Source organism: Astyanax mexicanus, chromosome 2 (genome assembly GCF_023375975.1).
Source record: "Astyanax mexicanus isolate ESR-SI-001 chromosome 2, AstMex3_surface, whole genome shotgun sequence".
Lineage (NCBI taxonomy): Eukaryota > Metazoa > Chordata > Actinopteri > Characiformes > Acestrorhamphidae > Astyanax > Astyanax mexicanus.
The window spans coordinates 33,789,518-33,805,905 of NC_064409.1; the positions used below are offsets into that span (position 1 = coordinate 33,789,518).

The 16,388-nt window shown below is 36.8% G+C and overlaps 1 protein-coding gene across 19 annotated transcripts in view; it reads right to left on the reverse strand.

The window, feature by feature from the left end:
- Window positions 1–16,388, reverse strand: part of nrcama (neuronal cell adhesion molecule a) — a 139,271-nt gene that overhangs the window by 42,400 nt on the left and 80,483 nt on the right. For 15 of the 19 annotated variants that reach the window (XM_049474247.1, XM_049474257.1, XM_049474256.1 and 12 more), the window contains 10 exons: window positions 12,218–12,411; window positions 10,630–10,752; window positions 10,178–10,348; window positions 9,271–9,330; window positions 6,859–6,970; window positions 5,360–5,544; window positions 3,525–3,656; window positions 3,279–3,422; window positions 2,906–3,017; window positions 726–892 (listed from right to left, as the gene is read on the reverse strand). In XM_049474247.1, coding sequence (XP_049330204.1) covers window positions 726–892; window positions 2,906–3,017; window positions 3,279–3,422; window positions 3,525–3,656; window positions 5,360–5,544; window positions 6,859–6,970; window positions 9,271–9,330; window positions 10,178–10,348; window positions 10,630–10,752; window positions 12,218–12,411 — 1,400 coding nt within the window. The remainder of the gene's footprint in view (window positions 1–725; window positions 893–2,905; window positions 3,018–3,278; window positions 3,423–3,524; window positions 3,657–5,359; window positions 5,545–6,858; window positions 6,971–9,270; window positions 9,331–10,177; window positions 10,349–10,629; window positions 10,753–12,217; window positions 12,412–16,388) is intronic. The other 4 variants (XM_049474255.1, XM_049474252.1, XM_049474263.1 and 1 more) reach the window with 1 other exon arrangement.

Sequence of the window (16,388 nt, forward strand, 5' to 3'; positions counted from 1 at the left end):
GCACAATGACTGATGATTTCATATTTCAGGCTCTGAAACCAACAATATCCTCAACAAAGGGTAGAGAATAATAATAAAGATTTTGATATTTTGCGTGATGAAACTCCCTAATACTCCCTTAAACTTTAAGAGCAGTAACTATAGCCATTTTAAATATATTAATACTGTAGCTTGAAGGATGATTTTAATGCACACTGAATTTAAATCATTTGTTAACTAGAGAACGACAGAAACTGTGGCTACTGTAATGCCTTTAATGGCTTCAAGAATAACATTGTAAATTGATATTAAATTTGTTTCTTACTTGTGCAAAATAGAAGAAATAGAGAGAAATCTTTTGAATACTTACATTTTGAGTATTTTAGGACCATTAATAGTGTTTATGGAACTATCTTTTATTTTTGTTAAGGAAGCTGTGTTATGTACCGTGATATACATTTTCGGTCATACCCCCCAGCACTACTAAGATCTTTATGTTTACATCCTTACAGCTAGTTGTGGTAAATCTGGAAGTGCAAACACACCAACCATTTCTGGGTGCGCAATGCAGAGCCATATTTTATAGGAGCTTTGGATTCTGCATCTCATCCAATTTTTTTTAAGCATTCTTTGAAAAGCGGTGTATCATGAGCTGACCATTTGTAGGGCCAGTCATTTCTAGCCACCAGTCTCCCGTGCCAACTAATGTGGATTGCCATTCTTTAATATAAGCTAGTTATTCTTACCTTTCACTTCCAGGAAGACATGGTTTTCTTTGTTGCCCAAGGTATTTGTAGCCACACAGGTGTACTTTCCACTGTTCAGAGGCTGTGCTGGGTTTATCTGTAAGGACCCGTTCTCATGCAGAACATAGGAATCCCCATCTAGTATAGCAGTCTGGCCATCTTTAAACCTACAGAAATTAAAGAAATGGGCATAACAAAGTTAGAATGACCCACATTATGCGACATAAATCGAGCTGTAAAAAATATAGTAATACATAAAACAGGATGACCTACGCTTTATTAGGAACACTATACAACTACTGGATAAGGTCTTTCTCAACATACACTGTAGAAAACTACAATTTTGCAAGTGAATTTTTCATTTTATTTTCTTCTCTGATAAGACTATTTGTTTTAATAAGTATATCAGTTCATATTATGTAAGGTAGAGGTCTCAGAATACAACACTGTGCTGTAAAAGCTGGTCACTAAGCTAAGAAGCAGTTGCATTAACTAGTAGCTACATAACTACAAGCTGTACTCAAGTTGGTGGTATCAAATATGTATTCTTTTTCTTTTCTGTTTGTTGTTTTCTTTAATACTGATGTGAAGTGGTGAAGTGTATAAAAAAGAAATTATTTTCGTGTGTATATATGTATATATATATATATATATATATATATATATATATATATATTCACACACATATTTGCATTATTAAACATATACATTATTTGCATTATTTTACTTGGTCACATAAGCATGGTAAGTGTTAGATTATCTTACTAAGAATTAACACCTTATTTCAAGTTATTTAACCTCAAAATAAGCACAAAAAGCCAGCAACAAAGTTATTCTGATATATCAATAATTATTTTTTTTACGATTGCAATTCCTTTTTAAACAAATCTTACAAAGAAAAATTAACTTACCCCATTGGCAGATTTTTTTTGTTGATTAATATAACCACACATATCTTAATTTACATATATTTTGTCTTACAGTCTATTTTAACAGAGTAAAGACTTAAGCAGAACAGACTGGAGTTCAGACTGGGGGAGGCAGAGATACGCCACAGCACTTAGGTCAGTATGAGCCTCAGTAACTGACTAGGAAGAGCGGATAGCTTTCTGCACAAAAGCAAAGCAGGATGATTCATTTTCCTTTATTTTTAATTATCCATTGCATTCCAAAAACCCTGCTTTGTCTAGAAGATTCTTGACTAAACTGGGAAAGCTTTTTTGGACTGGTAGTTGACATTTCTTTTGCTTATGTTGTATCACACCAGATACAACAAAAACAACAGGATCTCAATGGACTAAATCTTTAATTATTGAGTTACTGTAGCCTTTCTGTCAGCTCGACCCAGTCTGGATCTTCTTCACTTACTTCCTTTAACAATTTTGTCAGTTTCAGAACTGAATTGCAACCAACATCTGGATTTTTTGTCAGGGGTGTCCAAACTACGGCCCACGGGCCATTTGAGGCCCGTTTCCTTTTTTGGAGCGGCCCGCGAGGTATTTTAGAAATAAAATGAAAGTTGGCCCCGCTGTTAAGCAGCTTTTTATAATGTGAGATTCAAAGTTTGAACGCTAGGTGTCAGAAACGGGCCAAAGAGTCTAAAAGCGGAGAGGGTGCGCATTTCTAGCGCAGAAAAACGGGCCAAAGAATCTAAGAGCGGAGAGAGTGCGCATTTCTAGCGCAGAAAAGCGGGTCTAAAAGTTTAATATTAAGAGACATCATGGAATTAAACATCAATTTGAAAAATCTTAGTTTACACAACACTGTCAAAGATAAAGATAGTAATGAAATAATCAGGAAAAAAGTATGGTATATATGGTATATTTCATTATTTGTTTTATTACAGAGTGTGGCCCATGAATTCAAATATATTTCTCATTCTAGCCCGCAACAAAAAAAGTTTGGGCACCCCGGTCCAAAATAAAGTCTGATTTTAGTTAAAAAATCCCCCAAAAATGCTAGTACATAATTAAACCAGCCCACCTGGTTATTCGCCTGATTGTATTCTTGGTCTTTATTATGCACAATGCTGCTATGAGACGGTTGATTAGATTCTTGCATGAGTGGAAGTTTATACTTCTACAGTTATTCTAAATAAAGAGTTGTCAGTAAGTCAGTATATGTAAAAGCTTATGCAACATGCATTGTACTGAATATGGATTGTTTTCTAAAATGCTTACCAAGTGATCTTCGGAATAGGTGACCCAAAAGAGGCACAATCCAGCATGGCTTGCCTATTGCTGATCACCTGGTACAAATTGTTTGGAGGCGTCAGCACCCTCGGAGGCTCAGCTAAAGAAACGCACAATGAAGAAACATTGTAACAGAACCTTAAAAAACACAAAAAAGCTTGCTTATGTGGGTTCTAAAATTGCGTGGTATATTTATCTATACAAAGAACAGGCTTTGAGTTTGGCTTGAGTTTGCATGATAATACTTCAAAAGTTATATCTGTAGCTACATAAGCCTAGTAGCTCCAGTGCAAAACGTAAGAAGTCTTAATGGGTCAAGTACATTTTGATAAGTGTGCAAATTTGTGCCAAGATAACTCACCAAGTACATTGACAAAGGCGTTGGCTAGCAGGTAGCCAAACTCGTTGGATGCATTGCACTGGTAGACGGCACTAGACCCAGCCTGCACATCACTCAGGATGATTTTGTTGTCCTCTACTTTCCGACTAGGATCATTGGGTGAATCTATGAAGAGATCACATGCTCTATAAATACAACATATTGCTGCGCAGAGTTAAATATATTTTACTGTTGCAGAAAATAGACAAGAATCAAATGGTTACTCACTCTCTATGGGAACACCGTTAACAGACCAGGTGATGGTGGGTTTGGGGTTGCCCCCCACATGGCAAATGAGCATCCCTGTCTCTTTGGGTGCCAGGATGAGGTTCCGGGGAGCACTGATCCAAAATGGAGCCGCTGTGTGGGTGGGAGTGAATGAAACACAGAACTTTAACAGCTCACTACAACAGTGCAGCTAGATCCTAGTTGTCAGCCAGCACTATGCAATAACTCCCTAAAATAAAAATTAGAATTATAGTTTAGAATTATTCTTCCCTCTGTGCTCAGTAATACAAGTAGAAAGAAATTGCTCCATGAATTGGACATTGTTAATTAATAAAAGATTTGTGTTTTTCTGAAGAAAATAAATATTTTGATTAATACATTTTCAATACATTATAAAGTTTTTCGATCAACCATTTGCATTAAGTCATACTGTTCACCTTTAAATGTATCCTACATTTTCCATTACATTCAAGTTTTTGAATGAGTTTCTTTGATTTTGCTATTTATAGGTACATGTCTGAGAAGTGGCTGAAATAACAAAAAAAAGATGCAGAGCTTTTAGACCTCGAATGATGCAAAGACAACAAGTTCATATTCATAAAGTTTTTTGTGAGTTCAGAAATCCATATTTAATCACAGTTTTCATGCATCTTGGCATGTTTTCCTCCACCAGTCTTACACACTGCTTTTGGATAACTTTATGCCACTCCTGGTGCAAAAATTCAAGCAGTTCAGCTTGGTTTGATGGTTTGTGATCATCCATCTTCCCCTTGATTATATTCCAGAGGTTTTTAATTTAGTAAAATCAAAGAAACTCATCATTTTAAGTGTTCTATTTTATTCCAGAGCTGTATTAACTAATGGAAACAAAACTACTGAATGGAATAATATACAGTACAATTATCCACACTACGAAGAAAAACATAAGGAATAATGTAGAAAATTAAAAGAGTTAAACAAACCAAAATACTCTGTGAAGCATTTAGGTGTCTATTTAATCTTGCTCTTCTGTTCCTGAGGCGGTCTTGATGAGAGCCAGTTTCACCATTACGTTTGATGGTTTTTGCGACTGCACTTGAGTATACTTTCAAAGTTTTTGAAATGTTTCATCTTGACTGACCTTCATTTCTTAAAGTATTTTTTATCTTTATTTAGTTGAGTAGTTCTTGCCATAATATGGATTATAACATTACTCAAATAAGACTATTCATTGTATACCAACTCTACCTCTTCACAACTTTACAAGTGAACAACAAAGCACTTTTGTAAGTCTGCTAAATACCCTAAATGTAAATGTATATCTGACTGAGAAAAGATGTGCAAAGCTGTAATCTAAAAAAGAGGTGCTACTTTGAAAAATCTAAAATCTAAAACATATTCTGGTTTGTTTAACACATTTTTGGTTACTAGATGATTCTATATGTTTTTCTTCAAAGTTTGAGTGACTTTAGTGTTAATATAGAATGAAAAAAAAACTGCATTCATGGTGTATCCAAACTTTTGACTGGTACTGTACATATAGCAGATTTTTTTTTGTATGTAAACACATTTAAGTAATCAAAATGGCATTAATAATTCTAGACTTCTAAGAATGATCACTTAAATGTGTGCTTCAACTTAATACACTTCAAATAATAAATGTATGATACAATCTTTTTCAATAAGAGTAATGCACATCCATCTCTTGACAATCTCCTTACCCCAACCATCAGGTTTATGGCTTATATTTAAAATCCTTTTAGCCTTTTTTATAATATACCAGAGTGTCTAGATTTGTCATAATCCAAAAAATGTGTTTTTTTTCACATCAGTTTCAGGCAGAACATGATTCAAACCTTTGACCACCACAGTGATGATGTGCTGAGCACTGCCTAGGCGGTTTCTGGCCAGGCAGCGGTAGTCTCCTGCATCTGCCTCCGTCACCTCAATAATCTTCAGCATTTTCTGGAACTTCTGGAAGGAGAACCTGTCACCTGGCAGATCCCCACTCACTCTAGTCCAGGAGATTTCTGGGGTCGGTCTGAAACACAGCAAAAACAGTACAGTACCAGTTCCACACCTACATGCAGTTCTTCTCTTTTGCCCCTTATGTGATGCTTTAGTTAGTCTTTTACAATATTTAGAGATAACATGACTAAAATAAAAACTAAAATGAATCGGTTTTCACTTGAAATATTTTTTTCTAGTAAGAAAAAAGTTAGGAAGCTTTAAATATAATAACATAATATTATATGTCACTCTATAATATTAAAATAAAGACAAATAATTTGCTAAAAAAGACAAAGGTTTTCATGAAGTGCCATGACTGTACAGTAAAAAGTATTAGAACAGCGAGGCCCATTCCATTATTTCTGTTGTAGACTGAAAATATTTGAGTTTGATGTTAAAAGATGAATATGAGACAAAAGATCAACATTTCAGCTTTTATTTACAGGTATTTACACCTGGACCTGAAATACACTTCAGAAGATATCATCGCCGTCCAATGAAAAACAAGTATCTCCAAAACAGCAAGAGAGAAAGAGAGAAAAAAACCTTCAGAAAAAAAACTTTCAATGGTAGTCAATGTAAAAAGATATATATATATATATATTTAGGTAATTTTTAAGTATTTCTTTTGGTCCATTCATTAAGAAAGTTTGGCACAGCGTAAAAGATAATTGCTTTTCATTGGACAGCGACAATATTCTCTTTTGTCTGAATTAACCCATATTTCTTATGAGCAAAATTATTGGCATACATAAACTTAAACTTAATGTCAATGAGACAGTTCTCCAATATCTGTTACTTAGTACACCAGTGATGACTTTCTTCTTCAGGGCATTCTAAATGGTTGTAAAAGCTAATATTTGTGTAATTTTCCATCTTCTCTGAGCTTCAGAGTTGCTTGTTTTTCATCTATAGTCAGCTCTCTGGTTTTTATGTTGGTTACTCCTCTAACTATAAATGCACAGTCTGCACAGACAAAACCCAAATCTAAACTTCAGCGCTTTTTATTGTAGGAATAATTAAAGTTTAAGGATACATCTGGGCACCAAACACACCTGACAGTTACATGTTCCAATACGTTTGCTCACAGAAATGTGTGCTATCTTCTATATTCTGTATATACTTGAAATTAAAAGCTGAAAAGTTGATCTTTTGTCTCATATTCATCCTTTTTTGTCAAACCCAAATGTTTTCAATCTAAAGCAGAACTACAGGGATCGGCCTCACTGTTCTAATACTTTTAGAGGGGACTAAAAATCACAGAATACCACTGTCTGAACAAAGCCTTGAATCCCCAGCATACTAACATTACAGGAGTTGTAAAACTCTTCTTGCAGATACTTACAGACCATCTGCAATGCACTCCAGCTCCAGAGTTTCACCTCTCAGGACCATAGACGTACTGTTGGGTCCAGTTGGGTGCATGAAGGAGGGTGTCCGCTCTGCTGCCGGGCGATCTGAAACAAGTGGACACAGTCAGTCAGGGATAAGACACAGCTGGAATATGTAGCCTGAACCAGAGCTTTTAAGGGTATAGCTGATTCCACGATTGAGGTGTTATTTGTATTTGTATTTATTATTCTGCAATATATGCTTATTGATCTGTAACCTTACAGGATACATCTGCAAGCTGATTTATTTAAAAGAACTAGCAGAAAGGAATGCATATAATGTCTGAACCTACTGGTTAGTCATTGGATTGTTCCAAATTGTGCTTTAAAAATAGATAATCAAGGGTGACACTAGGGTGAATGGGTGAAAATCCCCAGGATGAATATTATAACAATATTAATCAACAAATATTAATCAGGCACCCATAACTTAGCTAAGCATTTTCTAAGCATCTGTTTCTTGACAGTCTGATTTTATTCATTTATTATTTATTTACTTTATAATAAATACTTTAATGGTTCCATGTAAATTTATTACTTATTCCAACTATTTCATGTGTACAATAACTTGCAAAAATATTCCCATTTTCATTGAACTTTACAACCACAAACTATTGAATGTATTTTATTGAGATTTTAAGTGATAGACCAACACAAATCAGCACATAATTGTGAAGTGGAATGGAAATAATACATAGTTTTAAACAATTTAGGTGTGATGTGCAAAAGTATTTAGCCCTCATTACTCTGAAACCCCTAAATAAAATCTAGTGCGATCAATTGCTTTTAAAAGTCACCTAATTACTTAATCCAGATGTCTAATATAGACAGACAGGTCAGAGACAAAGTTATGGAGAAGTTTAAATCAGGGTTAGGTTTAAAAAACAAACAAACATAAAAAACATATCCAACACTTTGAGTATCCAAGGAGCACTGTTCAATCCATCATCCAAAAATAGAAAAAGTATCCTATAACTGCAAACTTACCAACACATGGCCATTCACCCAAACTGACAGATTAAGCAACAAAAGCAGTGGTCAGAGATGCAGACAAGGGACCCATGGTCCACAGGGGGGAGAATCTGTCCACAGGACAACTATAAGTCATGCACTCCACAAATCTGGCCTTCATGGTAAGAAGTGCCGTTTGCAGTTTGCACTTTTGGAAGAAGGTGCTGTGGTCAGATGAGACCAAAGTTAAACTTGAGCTTCTGTGGCAAGATATAAAAAATTCTGTTCCCAGACACTCTTCATCCAACCTGACTGAGCTTGAGATATTTTGGAAAGAAGAATAACCAAAAATCTCAATCTTCAGATGTGCAAAGCTGGTAGAGACATACCCTAAAAGACTTGCAGCTGTATTTGAGAAGAAAGATGTCTTGCAAGTCACACTTTTCAGATTTTTATTTGATTAAAATTTTGATAACCATGTATCATTTTCATCCACTTTTACACAATTATGTAATACTTGTGTTTGTCTATCACTTAAAATCGAAATAAAATAAATTTAAGTTTGCGGTTGTAAGGAGACAAAATGTAAAAAAAAGCCAAATGGCACCTCAGATTTGGAATCACCCATGTAAATATTACCAGCCATGATACAGTGGGTACAACTGAAAGGGTATGCACTGATGGCTGTAAACTAAGTATAATATTTCTGACTGATAAACTACTCTGATATAACAAACATATTTCCCCTTTCTGTCACTGTGATGGTAAAGCTTAACCCTTCACTTCGTAAACAATCAAGTGAACCTCTTACAGGAGAGCAAGACTCTCTGGATGAGAATAGCCTTCCATTGCCTCTTTTTCCATTTGGTTTAAAAAGAGAATTGAAGGATTATGAAGAAGAAAGAAATTATGAGTATGGAATATATTGAAATACATTTTTTAACACAAAGTTTAGTGGACAGTTATATTAGTATTTAATATAAATCCAGTGCATTGTGTCAATAAAAAAAGGGTAACTTTAAATTAATACTGACTGATGAAAAAGGACTGCTTACTGTCATCACTTAGTCATTATGAGCTTCACTGTGATTGATCACTGTTTGTTTAAAGTAAATATATTTAGCAGTCTTCAGAATCACAGAGCCAGCATGACCTGTAATGTCAGTTGCAGTCTCTTTTTCATCTTTAAGTGATGTAGAAGTGCAGAAGCGTGGCAGAGGTGTTGATGTGGTATTAATTCCAAGGGACTGAAATGTCAGAGTAAGATGAGAATCATCTGAAGATGATGATGAAGATGATGATGATGATGAAGGGTGAGAAGCAGAGGGTTTAAAGTGGTTGTGTTAAATTACTGGTTAGATGGAACTACAGCGGAGGAAGTAGGGTTCACTTGGACGAGGTCTGCTAGAACTCACCACCCAAAATATCTGTGTCATTCAAAATAGCTGCCAAGACTGTCTCATTCATTGCATCAACTGAAATACAACAAAAAATCATAAACATGCAATGGTAACAAAACATGAAAATGAAATAATGTAATAAAATAAAATTAAAGTGTATGATAAAAAACACTTGAGTGTAAAAATGAGTGTATGTTCAAATTAAACCCTGCAAAAACACGCTAATAATAATAGTACATACACTGCAAAAAATCCATTGTTAAAAAATAGACAAAACATATGGAATTTGAAACATAAATGTTTAAATCAAAAAAAAAAAAAAAACTGTCAAGGTGGTAAGCAAATGTTCTTAGTAAGATTTTTTAAAGTTAGCAATCACAAAGTCCAAAAATGAGTGAAGCAAGACTTAAAATCAAGAAAAAAAAATATTTTGTGGCTTAAATGTGTACACAGGAATCAGAACTTGACTGGCGACTTTTTGTGCTTATTTTGAATTTAAATTACTTACTAAAAATAAGGTGTAAATTCTAAGAAAAAAGGTCTTGTTTCAGCTGATTTGTTGTTTTGGTCGGCACCCAAGAGTGGTTTTCCCAGTTACCAGCTAGACAAGTCTAATGTGATAATGTAATTATTGACATGACTGCAGAATTTTAAAGAAATGTTTCCAACATCTTGTGGAATCGATGCCATGAAGAACTGAGGTTTTAAGAGTAAAAGCGCCCTACTCAGAACTGATATAGCCTTTTTAATAAAACCAATAACTCAGTGAGTGGTTATTTTACAGAATATATCAGGTATATAATAATAAAATAAATAAAATGTTAATAATTTTTGAACAAAATAGATTCACCCCTGAACTGAAACAGGATAGAATGTGCTATAAATGGATCTGGATTGGTGCCTTCAGCTTTGGTGCACTTACCATCCAGAACATTGACTGTTATGGGCTGCTTCTGCTGGATGGTTTGAGTGTGAGGAAATCGAGCATAGCAGATGTAGTCATTTCTGGTGTCCTCCACCAGCACATTAGAGAAGTACAGGTCTCCATTAAGTGCCTGAGACACGCGGCTGTTCTGAGGCAGCCGCTGAAAATCTGAGGACAAAACGGAGAAGAAGCAGACAACATTTTACCAATCAAAAAAAGCACAAAGATTTAAGCTATTGCTGCTACATAAATTAATGTAAACATACTCAAAAATATAGATAGATAGATAGATAGATAGATAGATAGATAGATAGATAGATAGATAGATAGATAGATAGATAGATTTATTTTACTGTTTATAGTAGTTTTCTTAGAAAGGATCTCCAACAACTTTGTTATAAAACAAGTAAATGTATTCTTTGTCATTTTTAAGTGTTGCATTGACTCACTGTTGTCCATCCAGAAGATGATAGGTGGGGGAAGGCCCATTGGGGGTCTGCAGTGCAAAATCAGAGACACACCCACCTGCACTGTGACTGGCTCATTTCTCTCCTTTGACCACAAGGGGGACTCTGTAGAACAAAAGTGGGGAAATGAAATGAAATCAATTGATTTTTTTTTTTACTGAGCAAATCCACTGTTACAGATTCTCCAGATTCTAAACTTCCCATCAGTGCAACATTACCACTGTAAACATATTAAACCAGGAAAATATTATGATTTGAGTTTGATAAAAGAATTTTGTTGTGTAAGACATTTTTTTGCAAAACTATAATATGAAATGAAAGTCAGAGAATGTCAGACAATGTGAATTCAGCATGCAGCATTAAGTATGTCCTCCTATTACGTGTATTTTACTTTTTTCATTCTTTTTAAGACCACTTGTAGACTAAGGGCCCTATGTTACACCCTGCGCAAGATGCATCGTGATGCCAAAAGTCTATTTTAACACTTCACACCTGCATTGTTTAAATAGCAAAAGCGCTTGTGAATATATCTACTCTGACGGGTGCGGTGCGTTGGTCTCTAAATGAGGTGTATTTAGGTCAATTTTGGCCGTATTGATATCTTGGCAACAGCAAACACAGGTGCGTAACTTAATGAATACAATCTAGGCAGACATCAACAGACAGACGTTCATTGCTATCTTGGCAACAGGCACATCCCCAATGCACACACACCTATGTTTGTTATGCACATATTTGTTTACATCAGTAACAAACAGAATGAATGAGCGTAAATGAGCAGGTCAGTTTCCTCTGCTGAGAAGCGTTGGACATGTGCAGGTACAGTAGCTGCATCCCTAAAATAGCAATGCGCCAAAGTCAGAGCTCACCTGGCTCTTAAAGGGAATGCAAAGTGAAACACTGATTGGTTTATTGCATGTTACACCAAAACACACACATGATTATTTAAAAGTATTACTAGACAGTATTACCTAAATCAAACTGCGGGGTGTGTGGTTCAGATCCATTCAGTTCTAATCTTCAATATAAACACAGTAGTACTGTTAAATAGTATATTTAGAGTGTAGAGCAGAAACTGAGCTGAGTCAGTTGGCTGCTCTGTATCTGATCAGCTTTGCTTTTATTGATTGTTTTACTGCTGTACTATACTGGGAAACTACTAAGTGAGATTATTTTTGACATTATTCAAGTGGAAACAAAAGCAGCACTGTGTAAACCAAAACACGACACTTTATGCACTTCTCGCAAGCATCACAGTGTTTGCCCACATGAACTAACATTTTCAATGAAGCAAATGTAGCCTAAAAAAGTGGAGCTAACTGAAGAGGTTCCCTTATCTGGTAAAAATGCTAGTTCTACTTAAGTGAAATACTAAATGATATGCAATTATGCAGCTTCCTTGAGACCCACACACTCATGCTGCGACTAGTGTGGGACTAGTGTGCCGTGGCCCACACTCTGAGATTTTCATGATCAGAATTTACATTTATCGCATTAAATGTAGATCTGTGTTATTACACTGTGACTGCTGTTTGTATAAACACACAGAATAGGATTTCAGAATTCTTACTGGACTGGCGTATAACAATGTTGTTGGAGACTGCAGTTCCGTGTTCGTTCCTCACTGTGCACTGATACACTCCCTCATATGCCTCAGCTTTCTCCTCGCTGATGTCTATCACCAGGGTGCCTGAGTTGGGCTTGGTGAACACCTTAGGGTCTTTCTCCACATCAAAATGAGAGCCGTTGCGCGTCCAGGAAAAGCTGCAAAGTGACAGGATTTAAAAATAGCAAAGTATTAAAAGGCATGCTTATACACTGCTCATCAAAAGTTTTAATATAGATAGAAATAATATGATATTACAACACATTCTTATAATAAATTATGAAGCAGTGGTTCCAAATAGGGCTGCGAATCTTTGTGAATCCCACAATTCGATTCAGAATCAATTATTGGGGTCACGATTTGATTTCTTTTTCTCATCCTCAATACTTTAGCGGTGTAACAACAAACACAGTAATACGATACTACTTGCCTCTCTGTAGCCTAATAGAGAGAGGCAGTAAGAGCAAAAACTGGAGCCCAGCTAATGTCGCGCAGAGCTTTTTAAATGTCTCACAGAGCATTTTATCTTTACCGCAAAGCTTACTGCGGTACAGTTAAAAAGTTCCGCGCGACAGTAGGTGAGCACCGCGGTACAGTTAAAAAGCTCCGGTGTACAGTTAAAAAGCTCCGCAGTACAGTTAAAAAGCCCCGCGCAACAGTAGCTGTGCTTCGCTGTACAGTTAAAAAGCTCTGCGGTACAGTTAAAAAGCTCTGCGGTACAGTTAAAAAGCTCCATGGTACAGCTAAAAAGCTCCCCGCGACAGTAGCTGAGCTTCGCTGTACAGTTAAAAAGCTCTGCGGTACAGTTATAAAGCTCTGTCGTACAGTTAAAAAGCTCCCCGCGACAGTTTAAAAGCTCTGCGCGACAGTTTAAAAGCTCTGCGCGACAGTTAAAAAGCTCCGCGCAAAAGTAGCTGAGCAGAGCTGTACAGTTAAAAAGCTCTGTGGTACAGTTAAAAAGCTCCGCAGTACAGTTAAAAAGCTCCCCGCGACAGTTTAAAAGCTCTGCGCGACAGTTTAAAAGCTCTGCGCGACAGTTTAAAAGCTCCGCGCAACAGTAGCTGAGCAGAGCTGTATAGTTAAAAAGCTCTGTGGTACAGTTAAAAAGCTCTGCGGTACAGTTAAAAAGCTCCGTGGTACAGTTAAAAAGCTCCCCGCGACAGTTTAAAAGCTCTGCGCAACAGTAGCTGAGCTTCGCTGTACAGTTAAAAAGCTCCGCAGTACAGTTAAAAAGCTCCGCAGTACAGTTAAAAAGCTTTGCGGTACAGTTAAAAAGCTCCGTGGTACAGTTAAAAAGCTCCCCGCTACAGTTTAAAAGCTCTGCGCGACAGTTTAAAAGCTCTGCGCGACAGTTAAAAAGCTCCGCGCAACAGTAGCTGAGCAGAGCTGTACAGTTAAAAAGCTCTGTGGTACAGTTAAAAAGCTCCCCGCGACAGTTTAAAAGCTCCCCGCGACAGTTTAAAAGCTCTGCGTGACAGTTTAAAAGCTCTGCGCAACAGTAGCTGAGCTTCGCTGTACAGTAAAAAAGCTCCGCGCAACAGTAGCTGAGCAGAGCTGTATAGTTAAAAAGCTCTGTGGTACAGTTAAAAAGCTCTGTGGTACAGTTAAAAAGCTCCCCGCGACAGTTTAAAAGCTCTGCGCAACAGTAGCTGAGCAGAGCTGTATAGTTAAAAAGCTCTGTGGTACAGTTAAGAAGCTCTGCGGTACAGTTAAAAAGCTCCGTGGTACAGTTAAAAAGCTCGCCGCGACAGTTTAAAAGCTCTGCGCAACAGTAGCTGAGCTTCGCTGTACAGTTAAAAAGCTCCGCAGTACAGTTAAAAAGCTCCGCAGTACAGTTAAAAAGCTCCCCGCGACAGTTTAAAAGCTCTGCGCGACAGTTTAAAAGCTCTGCGCGACAGTTAAAAAGCTCCGCGCAACAGTAGCTGAGCAGAGCTGTACAGTTAAAAAGCTCTGTGGTACAGTTAAAAAGCTCCCCGCGACAGTTTAAAAACTCCCCGCGACAGTTTAAAAGCTCTGCGTGACAGTTTAAAAGCTCTGCGCAACAGTAGCTGAGCTTCGCTGTACAGTTAAAAAGCTCCGCAGTACAGTTAAAAAGCTCAGTGGTACAGTAGCTGAGCTCCGCTGTACAGTTAAAAAGCTCTGCGGTACAGTTAAAAAGCTCCGTGGTACAGTTAAAAAGCTCTGCGGTACAGTTAAAAAGCTCCGTGGTACAGTTAAAAAGCTCCCCGCGACAGTTTAAAAGCTCTGCGCGACAGTTTAAAAGCTCTGCGCGACAGTTAAAAAGCTCCGCGCAACAGTAGCTGAGCAGAGCTGTACAGTTAAAAAGCTATGTGGTACAGTTAAAAAGCTCCCCGCGACAGTTTAAAAGCTCTGCGTGACAGTTTAAAAGCTCTGTGCAACAGTAGCTGAGCTTCGCTGTACAGTTAAAAAGCTCAGTGGTACAGTAGCTGAGCTCCGCTGTACAGTTAAAAAGCTCTGCGGTACAGTTAAAAAGCTCCGTGGTACAGTTAAAAAGCTCCCCGCGACAGTTTAAAAGCTCTGCGCGACAGTATAAAAGCTCTGCGCGACAGTTAAAAAGCTCCGCGCAACAGTAGCTGAGCAGAGCTGTACAGTTAAAAAGCTCTGTGGTACAGTTAAAAAGCTCCGCAGTACAGTTAAAAAGCTCAGTGGTACAGTAGCTGAGCTCCGCTGTACAGTTAAAAAGCTTCGCTGTACAGTTAAAAAGCTTCGCTGTACAGTTAAAAAGCTCCGAGGTACAGTTAAAAAGCTCAGCGCGACAGTTAAACAGATCTGCGCGACAGTTTAAAAGCTCTGCGGTACAGTTAAAAAGCTCTGCGCGACAGTAGCTGCACCCGCAAAAAAATCTATTTTTTAAAAATGAGAAAAGATTCTGAATCGTTCATTGTTAGAAACGCGATTCTAGCTTGAATCTATTTTTTTCCTGCACCCCTAGTTCCAAAATTCTCCAAAAATATAACAATCATGCCATAAAAGGTTTAGGTGTCAGATCTCATCAGCACTTAAACTTTTTATCTGTTTAAACCACATATAGTATATAGATCTCTATATATCTTAATAGTGCAGGCTTGGCAGGTTAGTACATACAAAATTATGGTGACATTGCTTAGCCAGCATTTATTAACTCCAGTCGGCCAGCTGACATTGTTGCTGCAATTGCATTTTTATCTGCCATTCTTTTTTAATATAGTTCCAGACTTGAATAGCCACATCCTTTCTGTTATGCACTGCATTGTGGGATAATAGCGTCCACTGTAACTACATTTCCAAAATATATATAGTATATATTTTGGATATTTGAGCATAATCTATATTAACATTGGTGCTTAAAAGTTTGTGAACCACTTTTCTGCATAAATATGACCTAAAACATTATTAGGACCCAGTTAAACAAATGAGACAAAATATTATACTTGATACCTGACACACCAGATACTGAGAGCAAAGGTTCACATACTGTAGCCAGTTAAAACTAGGTAATATTGGATCATTTTCCTCTAAACATTAAAACCCAGGTATGCTATTTTTGTTCCATTTGTTCAACTGGGTTCTCTTTATCTACTTTTAGGAATTGCGTAAAAAAATCTGATACTGTTTTAGGTCATATTTATAAACTTTTAGGCAACGCTGTATTCATTATTGGTAATTAGCACACAATTGGGACACACCCCAATTTATCTTGGAGCATTTCTGTTAGTCCATGTATCCTGAACTCATATGATTGATCAGGGTTCATACAGTTTTCAACCAATACTTTTTATGACTTTTCCATGCCTTTGCTGCCAATTTTGATGACAATGCGGTCTTTAAAACATCAGTACAGACATGGCAAGCAACGAAAAACTAAACATCCTTGTCCAAACTGGTTATAGTAGGCCTATATCTCATCTAAAATGAATTTAAAACACTTTGAAATGTCACGTTTTATGAGTTGAATACATATTTTGCATGTATCTGCCTTATATGTGCTTGAATAAAGCCAGACAGCATTAAATCAGGATTTATCTCTTACTGAGTGAATTTACAGTTATAGTTGAAGCTGAAACTCCAGTCTGAATAGGACCCACATAGACAGATAGCTAATGTGAAGAGATGTGATGGATTTACCCAAACAAAA